This window comes from Nomascus leucogenys, chromosome 12 (genome assembly GCF_006542625.1).
Source record: "Nomascus leucogenys isolate Asia chromosome 12, Asia_NLE_v1, whole genome shotgun sequence".
NCBI lineage: Eukaryota > Metazoa > Chordata > Mammalia > Primates > Hylobatidae > Nomascus > Nomascus leucogenys.
This window is the reverse complement of record NC_044392.1, coordinates 44,441,988-44,457,014: the sequence shown is the minus strand read 5'-3', so window position 1 is coordinate 44,457,014 and position 15,027 is coordinate 44,441,988. Positions and strand designations below refer to the sequence as shown.

At 54.4% G+C, this 15,027-nt stretch overlaps 2 protein-coding genes across 2 annotated transcripts; both read right to left on the bottom strand.

Moving 5' to 3' along the window:
- Positions 1 to 84: 84 nt before the first annotated feature.
- On the bottom strand, positions 85 to 1,554 carry MRPL24 (mitochondrial ribosomal protein L24). Its single transcript, XM_030824180.1, has 5 exons — positions 1,306 to 1,554; positions 1,127 to 1,222; positions 815 to 918; positions 427 to 557; positions 85 to 316 (listed from the first exon to the last, which is right to left on the bottom strand). The coding sequence occupies exons 1-5, from the start codon at positions 1,486 to 1,488 to the stop codon at positions 180 to 182; spliced, it is 651 nt and encodes a 216-aa protein (XP_030680040.1). The 5' UTR covers positions 1,489 to 1,554; the 3' UTR covers positions 85 to 179.
- A 3,625-nt stretch (positions 1,555 to 5,179) lies between these two features.
- On the bottom strand, positions 5,180 to 14,810 carry HDGF (heparin binding growth factor). The gene is made up of 6 exons (XM_003259473.4): positions 14,395 to 14,810; positions 8,365 to 8,441; positions 8,076 to 8,214; positions 7,231 to 7,416; positions 6,720 to 6,946; positions 5,180 to 6,524 (listed from the first exon to the last, which is right to left on the bottom strand). The coding sequence occupies exons 1-6, from the start codon at positions 14,479 to 14,481 to the stop codon at positions 6,518 to 6,520; spliced, it is 723 nt and encodes a 240-aa protein (XP_003259521.1). The 5' UTR covers positions 14,482 to 14,810; the 3' UTR covers positions 5,180 to 6,517.
- Positions 14,811 to 15,027: the final 217 nt, after the last annotated feature.

Sequence of the window (15,027 nt, the reverse complement as noted above, 5' to 3'; positions counted from 1 at the left end):
GGAAAGAAGCTTCTTCCCTTCAGTCCCTGAGAGTGTGCTGGGATTAGGGGTGCCATTCTACCACACAGCAGCTGTACACAGGAGGACTCATAAACTGCTCTTTATTGGCATCTGAAAAAGAGGTGCCTCAGCCTTCAAGGCTGGGACAGAAGTTGGGGAGGAGCTGCTCTCCTCCAGGCTCAATACCAATAGACCTTCTTGTATTTCCGGGTCTCCTTGATCCCCATGGCCTCCATCACCTCCTCCTGCAGTGTCTTTAGACGGGGCATGTAGGTTCTTTCTAAAGCATCTTCCACTGATGTGTCTTTGGGGCCATCTGTTAAGCCAGAGGAAAGGAGATGGGTGGGAGGGCTTGCCAACTTTCATTAATGTCCCCTACTCTCACTCCTAGCACCCACCCCTGACCTTCCTGCCCCTCACTCTCACCAATCCACGTTTCAGGGACGATGCCATCAGCTCTGGGAAATTCGGGTTTAGGGATAATTCTCCCTGATCGTGTGGAGACTCGTACCCGCTCTCCTGCTTCAGTAAATCTCCACTCGATCTCAGTGGGTTTCCTGGTGGATAGAGTAGGTGAGCCTGGCCTACGAGCCAGGTTTCCTGCCACCCTCCAACCCAAAAGTGGAGTCAATGGTTCAAAACACCAGGGTTACTACCGTGTTTCTCCACCTCTGTGTTGGGGTTACCTGCAGGGAATCATGTCCATGAGATGGTCCCTCTTAATTTCCAGAGCATCCAACCCACCATTCCCATTGGACAGCACTTTGTGGACCCAGAGGGTGAGAAACCCTCTGCCCAGAGCCCCGTTGCTTGCCTGTCCATAGGATCCACAAGTTTGACCTGGCGGTGGAGCAAGGGGGCTTCACTAGGGATCATGGTTCCCCGGTAATCCATGGTCTTGCCAATGTAGCGGTAATGCTGTCCAAGAGAGGGGAGTGTCAGAAAGCAAGGGGTGTGAAAGGGGTTTGCCCTTGCTACTCGGCGCATTCAGCCCAAGTTGAAAAGTAGAAGGTTCAGTAATGCCACCAACCCCTCAGCCAGTCTTCTGCCACCCTGCGCTGCTCTGAATGGAGAGGGACAGATGAGACAGGCTTCCTGAGCATCCCCATCCCCTCTCTCCACTTACTGTGTTCAGCCCTCCCACGACCACGCAGTTTCGCTGCCGGATAACTTGAACCACTTTGCCCTGCTTCCCGGCATCCTTGCCTTCTAGGATCTCCACCTGTGGGAAGATACGAAGGTTAGGGAGGGGGATCCTTGCCCAGGAGGTTCCCCATCGCTCTACCCCCTGTATGAGGCTCTTACCGTGTCCCCACAGAACAGATACCAGTCTTCATCAGAGATGGGTTCCACAACCACTGGGCGCCGCCTGATCCATGGGGGGTTCTTCCTCTTGTCTGCAAAGGAGCCCGGGGGGCTCATCCCATAGCGGTAATTGGGGGGCAGAGTGACCTTGGATGCCAAGGCCAGCAGGGCAGAAAGACGCATGCCTGGAGGTTGTAAGAAATCCCTTTGCCAGCAAAACACTCAGAAACCTTCCTTGTCAGCTCTGGGTACATGGATAGAAACAGGGGAGCAAAGAGGCAAGGGAAGGAACATTTTTTAAAGCACTTACTCTGTTGCTCAATGGACCTCATCACATTGAATCCTCACAAGAGGTTATCATCTTTATAGATGAGAAAATAGAAAGGTCAAGTAACTTGCTTATGATTACAAAGCTACTACATTGGAGAATCAGTATTCAAACCCACATATATCTGACTTCAAAGTCCAAAAAATTCATTAAGGACAAGGGCCATGTTATCTATCTCACTCTTGAATCCAGAGCTTGGCCCCTAGTAGGTGCTTAACAAATACTTATTAAATCAATGTATGAACAGCAGGACAGGAAGAAAACAGAGGATGGAACGCTGGCATATGGCCAAAAGGTAGGCAGTGTAAGTCAGTGAAATGAACAAATAGGTAGCAGAAATAAAAACTGGGGTTAAAATGTCCCTATCCCACTTAGAATTCCTATCCTCAGATAGGAAATAACCACTCCTCCCTAAGATAGCTCCTTTTCTAAAGGAAAAGGACCCAGGGCCAGACTCTAGAATTACTGAGTCCTAAATTTCCCAACTAAGTATGTGCTCTAAACCACTCAATTCTCAACTAATGAGGTAGTGAATGAACTGAAGGCATAAATGGTAAGTACTTCAGTTAACTGAATACTTGCAACTCGCCAGGTGCCATGCTAAGTGCTTTCCTGTATCTCATTTATGCCTAAGGACAACCAAATGAAGAAGTCACCATTAACCTCATTTTATAGGTAAAAATGAACTCTAACTTCAAAGGCAAAGATACTACAATGGCATAAAGAGCCCTGGACAAGGAAGTCAGACCACCTGGGTTCTACTCCCTGCTCCACCATCATCTTACTGTATGACACTAGGCAACTTAACTTTTTTTTTTTCCTGAGACGGAGTCTTGTTCTGTAGCCCAGGCTGGAGTGCAGTGGCATGACCTCAGCTCACCGCAACCTCTGCCTCTTGGGTTCATGCGATTCTCCTGCTTCAGCCTCCTGAATAGCTAGGATTACAGGCATGTGCCACCATGACCCGCTAATTTTTTTTGTATTTTTAGTAGAGACAGGGTTTCACCATGTTAGCCAGGCTGGTCTCGAACTCCTGACCTCAGGTGATCCATCCGCCTTGGCTTCCTAGAGTACTGGGATTACAGGTGTGAGTCACCATGCCCATCCAGATATTTAACTTTTGAATTTCAGCTTCATCATCCATAAACATTTACAGAGTTGTGGGTGTCCTTTAAATTATTTTAAATAGGGCCGGGCGCGGTGGCTCGTGCCTGTAATCCCAGCACGTTGGGAGGCCGAAGCGGGCGGATCACGAGGCCAGGAGATCGAGACCATCCTGGCGAACACGGTGAAACCCCGTCTCTACTAAAAATACAAAAAATTAGCCAGCCGTGGTGGCGGGCACCTGTAGTCCCAGCTACTCGGAGGCTGAGGCAGGAGAATGGCGTGAACCCGGGAGGCGGAGCTTGCAGTGAGCCGAGATCGCGCCACTGCACTCTGGCCTGGGCGACAGAGCAAGACTCCATCTCAAAAAAAAAAAAAAAAAAAAATTATTTTAAATATTTTAACAAAGCAAGGTGCAAAATAATGTGAGTAGTATTATCCCTTTGGGGTAAATATACAAATATATATTCCAGCACAGTTATATTTATGGAAAGGAAACAAGAAACCAAAGTACTTGTTTTAGGGGAGAGGAACTGTTTGGGAGGTCTGTTAATTCCATTTTGTTCCTTCCCATAACGTCTGCATTTTCTAACCATGTGCATTTAAAAATATGTATTAACGATTTATCTGAATGGTGAGATACTGGGTCATTTTTCTTCTTTATACTTCTCAGTATAAAGGCCTGATGTTATTTTCGGAAAAAGAAACAAAAACAAACAAAAAAACCCCACCTATTATTTTCAATTAATGCTGACTGGCCTAAGTGTTCCTGTGAGTATTCAACAAATGCTTAGGAAGGACTACTATATGACAAACCTAATGCCGGGAATTTCATTGCTGGCATTTGGTCTTCACATTGCCCAGTGAGGGAGGTGAGGTTGCCAGATGCATCATAAAGTCCCTTTTACAGACAAGGAAATCAAGGCCCTGAAAGCCGGAGTGACTACCCTGGTTCATACAGCTTGACAGGAGCAGGGCCAATCTTAAGACCCAAGCCTTCTGCGTGATCGTGCAAGGAGTCCCTTCACCTCAGTCAATCCAGGTCTGAATCACCCCAGCCCAGAGCAGCTTGCATGCCCCCGAGATCTTTCCCTTCACAATCTGGAGATGCTGCTGGTGAGCGTCCCGCAGTGGGGCTTTCGCTGCATGTTCTGAAGGCGCCGTGCAATACAGTGGGGTCGAAGGTCTGCCCTCTCAGGTCAAGGCCCCAAATGCTTCCCCCACCAGCCTCATCCCAGACATTGCCAAGGCCTAGCTGTCTTCAGCATCCACCCGCTCCGAACTTCCGGTGCAAAGAAACCCTGGGGAGGCGACTGAGCCATGGCCAGGGAAAAGGATAGGCTCTTCCCGCACCTGCCTCTCGGACGAGCACCTCTGGGGCGGGCGGCCCTCACCTCCACTTTCCGCGGCACTTCGGGTGCTCAGCACATGGGCCCTCAGCGTCCCCTCCCCCGCCACGCCCGGCGACTTTCTGGGAGATGTAGTCCAAGTGTGAAACGGAAGCTCAACCACGAATCTTACCTCTCAGCATGCTGGGAGTTGTAGTCCGCCGCTAGAAAGCTGGAAACAGGAAGTTTGGCGGGGTAGGAACTCAAGGAAACCGGAACACACCATGAAGCATGTCGGGAATCGAAAGGCGAGCTGGTTCGGTCGGCCCGCCTGGCACATTCCTGCGCATGCTCTGCGTGGAGGCCGCTGGGAATTGTAGTTTCTAGAGAAGGCTCCATTTTCTAGGTGGTTGTGGCTTCCTGTTCAAGGCAAAGGGCCGCCCTTTCCAGACAGGGCTACAGCCAATGCGCTCCCTGTCCTCTGCTAGAGTGGGGGCAGGGCAGATTAAAAAACTGCCGGTAGGCTTTCTAAAGGAAGGGATGAAACGTGGGCCCTTCCAATGCTAGTAGCCGATCTAGTTACAAAATGTTAGATCTGGAAGGAAACAGAAATGATCTAAGCCAGTCATTCCACTTAACTCGGGGAGTACTGGCGGGATTTCACCCTACCAACCCCCTCCCCCTACCACCCAATCACCAGCTAAGGGTGGCAGGTACCCCTAGCATTAGCAAGGAGAAAGGGTTATCCTATTATCTGACTTGCCCTTTGGGGTCAAATTGTTTATACAACCAGCCTCCAAACTCCCACTTCATGGCCATCTTGGGCTGTGGCCGATACTGGCATCCTCCCACACCCCACTTCTTGTGTAAACCCTTTTTTAAAAAAAACTCTCCCAGGTGCGTTAAACAGTGGCTGGGCAGGAGTAGAATGAATGGTGTGGTTTATTCTACGACTCTGCCCACAAGAAGTTTGGATTTCAAATGCCTAAGAATGGAGGAGGCTGACACCCTCTACCTCAATCTGAGATGACCTGGAAATCATTTGCATTCCGTTACCCCACTTTCTGTCTTCAGTTAACCAATATACCCCCAAAGAATCAGTCAGAATCCAATATAGTAATCAACGGGTTTTATTTTCCTAGAACTGAAATCATCTACGGTTCTCAGAGCTAAACTTCCAAAGCTACAGTCAGCAATTTTTCATCAGAGCCCAAGGGAGAGGGGCCAGGGTAAAAGAGACGAGACTGTAGAGAGGCATAGAGAGACCAGTAGGAACAGGGTGGGAGAGGGCACTTATTTCTCTCTGTCCTCTCAGTGGGTTACAAATCAGATCTGGTGACAACACCGAGGGGGCCAGGTCAGGGTATGTGGATGAGAAATGACACTGGAAGGAACATCAAAGCCCCAGCTACAAAAAGAAAGTCATCAAGCCCCAAATAGAAGGGGAACCTCCCAGTGCACCTCAGAAATGGGGGCAACGATGGGGAAGGAGCAGAATGGGGAGCACACAAAGGGTTAGGGGTCTTTAAAATTTTTTTTGTAATTTTCTTTTATTAAAAACATTTCCTAAAAAATGTGTCTTTTCCTTTATGTCTGGGTGATATATATGACTATAAGCTGGCCTTGAGCACTGTGCAGAGAGGAAAACGGACAGCTAGGGGTCTCCCCAAGCATCCTATTTCTGGCTTCAGAGATCTAAAGAGGGACAGATGCTCAACACTCCCACCCAAATGGGTAAAGTCAACCCTTCAGGTCTCAGGTCCTTGGCCCAAACAACTTGGGAGCCCCAAAGTCTCTTGATGATTAACTACAACTCCCAAAACTCTTGGGGTTGGCAAAAGGAAAAATGGGTGTTGTCAATCATCAAGGATTTATGTAAAGGAGCCCCTCCCCTACAAGCTGTCCCACTTCCCCTGAATCTAGGCAGCTGGGATAATAGGTGTAGCACGGGACAGGAGCTCAGGAGGAGGCCGCCCTCCTGTGCTGCCCCCACCCCCCATTTGAGGATTGCCCCTCCAAGGCCCCACAAGCCCACCCTGTTGTTTATGCTCCATCCTTTCCATTCCTACCCCTGATCCCAACCCGGAGGTCCAGAATGCCTAGGAGAGTGGGAGAAGGGTGTCAGGAGGTGGGAGCAGTTGTCCCAGGCCCCAGCAGAAGCCTGGAAAATAGCTCCAAGCGGAAGGAACACAATGGCCTCATCTCATTCCGGGAGAAGACATGGCTCTGACTCAGATCATAGGAGTATGGGGACCTAGAGGTGAGAGCCAGGTGGCCTGCCCCATCCAGGTCAATCTCCATGGGCTGGGCTTGGAGTGGGAAAAGTGAGTGGAAGAGGAGAGCAGGTTGGGGTGGGAAAGGGGTTCCCAGTTTGCAGGCCATGGCCAGTTTCCCCAGTAGCACCCAGACAGCAGCAGGAACAGGGTGGGGGCTCCTCTTGAAACATTGGTGGCTACAGGCTGTGAGGGAGGGTTGGAGGGGAGAAGGGTTAATGGCGTGGCCTTGGCCTAGCCTTGCCCCAGCCAGTGCTGGTCTCCTAGGAGAGCCCACCCCGCCTCCCGAGAGGCTGACCACTGCAGGCCCTTTTCATCCTCCTCTCCGAGAGTGGCCAGCCCCCCTGGTCCAGCTGCCAAGGGGTCAGGGGGCTCACTCACCTCTCATGATCTCTGATGCCTGGCGCCTCAGCATCTTCCTTGGTAGCCTCTTCCTCTTCATCCTCCTCTTCTTCTTCCTCTTGGGGAGGCCCCCGGCCAGAGCCGGGCTCAGAGGGGGTGCTATTCTTTTCCACCTCCATAGGAAGGGGCCTCTCACCCTCCAAGGTGGCTGCCTCCTTCTCCTCTCCTTCAGGGTTTTCTGCCTCCTTGGGACGTTTAGGAGAGTCCTAGGCAGGATCGACAGAGGAAGTGGGCTGAGGCTGGAGAGGGAGGCCACCAGCCACCCACTCCTCTCCTCCGGGGCTCCTTCCCAGGCTGACACCCACAGTCCTTCCCCAACCCTACTAGCTGAAATGCCTTCTGTGTCCCATCTGGTCAGCTGGGGACTCCCCAAGACTAGGGGCTAGATCGACCTCTCAGACTGGGCACCCCTGAGGCAAAGCCCTGCTCCTGTGGGATACCCCATGGGGAATGTTGAGGGGGGCCCAGGCCCTGGGCAGGCAGCAGTTACCTCCAGCAAGTCCCCTCCTCTCCTCTTCAGCGCTCCTTTCTCGTTCTTCTCCTTGGCTGGCTCATCAATGACCAGCTTCCCTTCCTCGTCGCTGCTGCCCTCTGCATTCCCCTTCTTATCACCGTCACCCTCTGTGGCTTCGGGCTCGGGTTCAGGCTCTTCCACACAGCTCTTTTTCTGGGAGGACTGCAGCAGAGACAGCACAGGCTGAGTGGCACCAGTCGCTGCCATGCTGGGCCCCCTCCCCAGACCCTCCCTCGGCCACTCACTCCTTCCTTTTCCCGCCTCTCCCCCACCCCCACCCAGGTGCCCAGTCTCACGAGTGATTTGAGACCCACCTCTGTCGGATTAGCCCCGGGGTAAACCCACTGGCCGGGCAGGCAGGGCTCTGTGCAGGAGGGGGGAGGGCTGGAGCAGGAGGCAAAACCTCGGGTCAACTTCTCCCAAAGGGAGCTAGGACCCTTTCCCCGCCAACCCCCGCCCCCCACCCTCCCGCCTCGTCCTGCCCGGCTCACAAGCACCTCCTCCTGGAAGCCTTTGTGGAAAGAGTTAAGGCCGTGTCCTATACTCACACTGAGCCCAACAAAGGCCTGTCCCCACTTACCGCCTCCATCCTGTTCTTGCCCCCCAGACCGCTGTCTCACAGTTGTCCCTAACCACAACTACACCGCACAGCCCAACCCTATCCCCTCTTGCAGGAAGCCCCCTTCCCACCACCCGGATTAGCTCCTACCCTGAAAGCCCTGGAGTTTCTGAAGACTAAGCATCATCTGTGGGCCGGGGACTGCCAGAGCCCACGGCCACATCTGCTTTCCACGGGGTCTCTGGGGCAGGCAGTGGCTCACCTGATAGCCGGAAGCCTTGACAGTAGGGTTGTTCTCGATCTCCCACAGCCCCTCGCTGAACCCTTTCCTCTTGTTGGGCTTGCCAAACTTCTCCTTGGATTCCTCGTAAGGGAAGAGGTCTTTGGGGCCCAGGAATGCCCTGGTGAGAGATGGGAGACTGTGCTCTCAAGCCCCTCACTGCCCCTGAGCTGCACAGCCCGACATGAAAGGGGCACCAACACCACCTCGCCTTCCCCAAAGTAGTCCTCCCGGGGCCCTCCCGACCTATACCCCTTTGGCCTCCACTCACGTCTCGTGGGTCCCGAAAAAAAAGACTTGGTATTTGTTGGCTGTTGATTTCACGGCAGCCTCAGGCATCTCGTCAATCTGGGGTGAGATGAGGGGGTGAGGTTTGCTAGAGTCCTGAGGTTTTGAGCCTGAGGCAGGGGGGCTGACTTCCAAGGCACATTTATATAAAATCAGACTGACAGGGACCCAGAATAGTCAGCAAGATGGCTTTTGGGCCATTTTTTAGCAGTGACACTTTACTCAAATGAAGTCAGACATGAAAGCCCAACAGAAACCCAGGAATCCTTCCCTCTCCTTCACCTGCCAGACAGCACCCATTCTGCCTCCCAACATGTCTGGCCACAAAGCCCCCTGACTTTGCCATCACCTTCTCCATTCTCCACAATCTATTCTCCACAATGCAGCCAGAGTGGGCCTTTGGGAATGTTGGTCCAAGGATTTCGTCCCCTTGCTTCAAAACCCTTCAATACCTTTTAAGGACTCTAGGGCCCACCTGTTCACCCCTTCTGCACAATGGCAAGATCTGAATCCCAACTCTGCCCCCACTTGTATGACTTTGGGCAACTTACTGAACATCTCTCTGCCTCAGTTTCCTCATCTGTAAAAGGGAGACAGTCATAGTACTAAAGCTATAGGGCTGTGAGGATGAAATGACCATAACTTGGCATGTGGTACATCCTACACATCTTTGCTTTCATCAGCCTCTCCCAGTACACTGTCCTTTCTGCTCTGACCATGGTTCTTGCAGTCTCTAATACTCACTCACTCCTGATCATCCTTCTAGCTTCAGTTCCGCCATTACTTCCTCCAGAAAGCTTCCCTATCACTCCTGGCCTGGCTGACTCCCTAGGTAAAACTCTTTCCTAAGACTTCCCCTTTACAGTGCTTTCCCAGTTCTAATTTTACACTGATTCACATTATTATTTAACATCTATGTGCACTATCTGGACTAGACCAGCCCCAAGGTGAGAGACCAGCTCTGCTTTTATTTGCAGCACGGGGCTTAGCATACAGTAGGTATACAATTATTTACTGAATGAATTTACCAAACGGCTAAAAGGAAGCTGCTCTGGCTGAAGTGGAGGGGTGAGGTCAAAGGGCTGCCTATCCAACGCCCGCCAAAAGGCTTCTAGGGAACTCTGAAAGGCACATAGTCAAACTCTCATTTTACAGATGAGGAAACTGAGCCCAGAAAACAAGTGATTTGCCCAAAATAACATAGCAAGTTGTTGAGGGCCAGGTCTCAGACTTAGATCACCTGACTAAATCCCCTGCCCCACGTGTGCCCGTGGTGAGGAGCGCTGTGGTGAAGGTGAGAGGTGCAGAAATCTCACGTCAGGGAATCCAGAGGCAGTGGCCCCGCCAGCCTCTCCCAGATCAGGCCTGGAAGCCCAGGCCAAGCTGAGCCGGGGGTGGGTCGGGGGTGAAGGTGGGGCGGGTGGGGACTACAACTCCCAGCAGCACTTGCAGCAGCCCCAGCAGCTAGGCTTCCCGCCGGACAGAGGCCAGGTGGCCATGATGACTGGGGCCCCAGGCGCAAACAGGAGAGACAGAAAGGCCAAGGCAGTGATTAACACACAGAGACAGGGACAGAGGGCCCAACTGGGTGCCTGGGGAGAGAGGGTGGATGGGAATGCGCTAAGACACACCCAGGAGAGGGGGTGGGGCCCTGGGCATGAATCTGAGGGGCATCTTGCCCCAGACTTGGAATCTTCAGGCTTTTGGGCACCTCCCCGCTTGCCCCGTGGCCTCTGGGGACAGAGGTCCAGCCCTTCCCCCCAGGAAGGCCCAGTACAAACTGGGCCCTTCCCACAGCCAGGAGACGCCGGGTGTGAGAGCAGGGGGTGGAAAGGCACGCAGTTCCCCCCACAAACACGATCCCCATCGCCATGACAACGCAACCCCGCCCCCGGGGCCACTCAGCAACCAGGAATGTGACCGCCCCCCCCCCCCCCCCCCCCCGGGCCGCCTTCTCTCCGGATTGGGGAGGAAGGGACACTAACACACACCCCACCCCCAAGCCTGCAGTCTGGCACCTGGGTCCCCGGCTGTGCTGGAAACCACAGCTAGGGCTGGATTACCGCTGCAGGGGGTGCGGGCGGAGGGGGGCGTCCTTCTCAGGAAGCCAGACCTGGAGCAGGGACAGAGGAGCCAGTCCTCAGCCAGGACGCCTGGGTCCTGTTACCAGCTAGCTCCCATCCTCCTCTTAACAGGGGGAAGCAAAAAACAAAACGAACGCCCCCAGGGGTTAGAGATCCCAGGAGACAGGCATAGGACAATAATAGCAAACGCCTTTCCTAGGCCTTTCTTCTGTGGATCTGTGTGCACCCAGAACCAGGGGTGGGGGTGGGGACTGAAAGGTCTAAGGCTGGAACTTAGAGCTCTGCATTTTCAGTGCCCACACCAGAGCCAGGGCATTAAGATGCCCACAGTAAGTGTGTGATAGAAGAGGAGAAACTGAGGCTTCATAAGAGGGAGTGGATGGGTGAAAGGTCAGAAATAAGGAGAAATGAGGTTCTTTGCAGAAGCACAGACTGCAAAGCGGCTACCTGGCCACCGTCTCGTGCCACCCCAGCTTCCCATGGAAAGCAAACTCAGAGGCAGATAGCTGAATGGTGTGGCAGGGGACCCAGGAGGCCACCAGCTGCCCAGCCCCAGCGGTGGGGGAGAAACAAAAGAACGAATGGGATTAAAAATAGCATGAGGCACACCAGATATGCCAGCCCTGCTGACTTCTAGCTACATAAAGGATGGGTCTAGAGGGAAGAGAGAGGAAGACAGGGGCCTGAGCAGATATGCACCTCACCCCAAAGCATCATCCCACCTGGCTCCCTCACCTAGAGTGTAGGCAGTTGTGGGGGAAGGACCAGGGGAGGTGTGCTCTTCTCACTTGATGGAATTTCTAACCCTTCACCCAAAAGAGGAGAAATCCCTTCTACAGTGACACCTCTATCCCTCAAGCTACAAAGGAAATGTCCTTTCTTACATTTGGAAGTGGAGGGCAGTTATTCCTAGACGTAGAGGATATGAGGTCTCAGGGGAGACCTGTACCCCAGTACAGATATCTGTCTTCCAGGCGGTGCCTTTATATCCAGGCTGTGACTCAGAACAAGTGAGTCAAGGCTAACTGGGTCAGAGTGGGGCCAAATAGTGCTGGGGACCCCACTGTACCCCCTCCACTAGCCAGCAATAGAGGAACTCAGCTATCTCTTAACCATTCCAGATCCAGGCAAGTTACTTATTCTTAGGCCTTGCATTTGCCTGATTCCATCAGACAGGCCTGAGCACATGAAATACCAGCCTCCCAAGCCACAGACACCCTCTGAGGTCCAAAGAGGAATCTGAAGTTTTCAGGTAGAGTGGGGAAAGACAACTGAACACCTCTCCCCCAGCCTCAGACTAAAAACAGACCCAGCACTTAGGAAGGCAGCAGGGAAGGCTAAGCACACACTGGCTGCCAGCCAGGGTTCTGACCACCACACCCAGGGCTGAGGCCCAACCTGACCCAGGAACCGGAAAATCTGGGGCAGGAGACAGTTGGGGCCAGGAAAGTGTGGCAAGCCCAAGAGGCAGAAAAGAGAAGGTACAGGGGGAAGGGGCACCAGGAGGAAAGACGGGTGAGGTCCTGGCTGCCCAGGTTTTCTGGGATTGTGAAACAGGAAGCAGCAAAAGGAGAAATGGACCAGGGGGGAAAATCCCTGAAGTCTTGGAGGTTAATTGTTAAGTACTTGGAGATCCCCCAGGAAGTTAGGCAGGCGGAAGAGGGAAAGGAGAAGGTTAAGATGGAGTCACACCATCCTTCCAGGCAGGTCCTGCCTATCACGTGGCCCTCTGGCTGGGCTCTCTCTCAAGCACTGGGCCCTTCTAGTTTCACCCAGAATCACCCACCCTCCCCAGTAGCAGGGACTGAGGAAGGAAAATCCACACATGGGCCTTCTTTATGGCTGAAGATTTGGGCTTCCTATGAGATGGGCGAGTCAGTGAGGTTCCCTCTTCTCATCCATCTCAGGAAGGGCCCCTCAGGCTCTGCCTCTCTACGGACTAAGACACGGTCCAAGGAATGGTGAGGAGACTCGAGGTCTGTTCTTTTGGAGTACAAAGGGACTGTGTCTGGGAGGTAACAGCCTTGGGTGTGGCCCTCCCTGCAAGTATCACAATTAAGAGCCAGAGACAGGCAAAGTGTGGGGCCCTATCTCTTTGAGATCCAGGCTGATCTCCCTACCCCAGTTCTAACTTTATCTAAAAGGTCCAGGCCTCAACAGAGGAAGAAACGCTGCCTCCCCTGTCCTTCCCTTCTGTCCTGGAGGCCCAAAGTGGAGAGGAAATGGATGGGATCCCTAGTCCTAGGGACTGCCCTTACTCCAAAGGCCACCAGAAACTTGAGGTCTTCCTCACAGGGGCCAGTGTGGGTCCTTCTGTGTCCCTACCCCTTTTCTCTCTTACCGGATGCAGAAGGGGTTCCCTGCAACCCACATTCCAGCTAACACCCCCTCCCCAGGGCTTAGTCCAGCCTCTGGACTTTGTCCCACCCTCAGGAGGTAGGAACAGTAGAGACCTGGGTTCAGTTCTTGTCCTACCCACCAGGGCCTTGGCATCTGGGCCAAGAAGCCAGCTGGGTCAAAGGGTGCAGGGTAAAGTACAGGAGAGTTCTAACGCAGAGAGTCCCGCTTCTCTTTGTACTTCACTCCCATTAGCAGAAGCTGGTCCTCATTTGATCCATCCGAAAGTTTCAGGGAACCAGGAGCTCAAGGCGCGTGGGATTAGGCACACTCCTGAGGAGTGGGTACAGAGCGAGGAAGGGTCTCTGAGTTTTCTGAGTGGTCCCAAAGTTGGCCTGATACCCTGAATGAGCCTGGGCCAGACAGACACAGACTTACACTGAGAAGAGCACCCCAAAGCCATGCAGTCCTTCTGCCCTTGGATTTCACTCTACAGGAGTCCTACACTCTAGGATACTGAGTCATGCCCTCGCCCAAAACCAAAGGCCCCTCTACACCAACTTTAAGTTGCCAAATGCACTGCCCCCCCATCCCCCCTCCTTTCCTCCAGCAACTGGCAACCTCCCATCCTCCTTACTTAACCTGTCTCAGTCCTTAGGGGAAACATGATGAGCACACAAGGCTTGGCTGCAGGGCCCCACCCTACCACCTGGCCAGGTGCTGGGGTTGTGGGGGGGCTCATATTGGCGGGCTGAATCAACCACATGGCAGAGACTGGGCCGTTCTGGCGGAAGATCTTCACATCTGAGCGGGGGAAGGAACTTGGGCTCCCCCAACCCCTACTAAGAGGCATTCTGGACTGGACTTCCTAATACCACAAGGGAATCTGCCACCTCAATCCTAAATTTGAGTTGGCAGCATATGGAGGAATATTTCTGTGGAGCTGAGGGCTGATGGGTTCTGACGGATAATTTCCAAGCCAGGTAGATCCCCTTACGCTGCCCCCAACGATCCTTCGACCTTCCCAACTTTAGACCTCTTACAGATGCCCCAAACCAAAGTTTCCTAGAAGCGAACTCCGCCTCCATCTAGCCCTCTCCGGGTTGGGATTCTTCTTAACCATTTATCCAGGAAGAGAAGAGTTTGAATTGGGGGCGACAATCCATGAACAAACTAGGGGTCTCTAAGGGGTCTTAAGGGGGGTGGCGGCGGCGCCTGGGGTCGGGGGAAGGAATAACACGACTGGCCCAAAGCCAGACTTCGCGCTCGAAACCTCTGGGAGTATGGGGGCTGGGGGCGGAACTGAGCACGCGGAGCTGGGGGCCGGGAAGTGACCGGCGCCCTCGGATCCCCACGCCGTGCACACGCCACTACGCGCGGACGCCGTGCCCGCCAGGTGTCTACCCCCACCCCCGCCCGCCTCCACCATTATATAACCGGCGGGTGGGCTTGGAAGCGACAGGGAAAGAGCCGGAGACCCACAAGTCCCTGCCCCCACCTCTGCCCGCTCCGCGAGGAGCACTCGTGCCCTTCCCGGTGTTATGCAACCCAAGCCCGCAGGGGGTTAGGGGGCGGCGGGCCGCGCTGCTCACCCGGGCCGGCCAGTGTGGGTAGCCCTTCATCTTGGCGAACACCAGGTCCCCGCATTTGTACTCCTTCTGCCGGTTGGATCGCGACATGGCGGGGCTCCGGGCGCCCCGGGCTCCGCGCCGGGCCGGGAAGCGCGAGCCCAAGTTTGCGCGTGCGGCGGTGGCGGCGCCGCTCCGCTCCGGCCCTCGCGCGGCCCCCGCCTCGATGGTGGCCCCCGGCCCGAGCTCCGGCGCGGCCACGGCGTCTCCGCCCGCGCGCCGCACGGACGGGGCGGGCGCGGATCGGGGCAAAGCTCCGGCGCGGTGGGTGCGCGCTCGTGCAGTTGTTTGTGTTTGAAATTCAATTGCTCCCTCCTCTGCGCGAGGCCTCTTCCTCCACCCCCCGCCCGGTCCCCACTCCTCCTCCTCCTCCTCCCTCCTCCCGGACCCACTCCTCCTCCTCCCCCCGCCCCCCAGCCTCGCGCTCCCTCCCGCGGCGGTTTGATGCGTGCAGCTTCTTGACGCCCAGGGCCTGCCACGGCCCAACGCCCAACCTGGAGCCGCCTGACGGCGCGTGGCGCCACAGGCATAAGGAGCCGATCGCCGAGCACGCCGAGCAGGCTTTGTGTGCCCGCGATCGGTGGGTGCCCGCCCGCC

Excerpts from the sequence above, each read along its gene's own strand:
- MRPL24 (XM_030824180.1), bottom strand. The coding sequence starts at position 1,488 with ATGCGTCTTTCTGCCCTGCTGGCCTTGGCATCCAAGGTCACTCTGCCC. Across the intron at positions 1,223-1,305 it reads ATCTGTTCTGTGGGGACACG|GTGGAGATCCTAGAAGGCAA; the intron begins GTAAGAGCCTCA and ends ATCTTCCCACAG. Across the intron at positions 558-814 it reads CTTGTGGATCCTATGGACAG|GAAACCCACTGAGATCGAGT; the intron begins GCAAGCAACGGG and ends TCTATCCACCAG.
- HDGF (XM_003259473.4), bottom strand. The coding sequence starts at position 14,481 with ATGTCGCGATCCAACCGGCAGAAGGAGTACAAATGCGGGGACCTGGTG. Across the intron at positions 8,215-8,364 it reads TTTTTCGGGACCCACGAGAC|GGCATTCCTGGGCCCCAAAG; the intron begins GTGAGTGGAGGC and ends ATCTCTCACCAG. Across the intron at positions 7,417-8,075 it reads TCAAGGCTTCCGGCTATCAG|TCCTCCCAGAAAAAGAGCTG; the intron begins GTGAGCCACTGC and ends TCTCTGCTGCAG.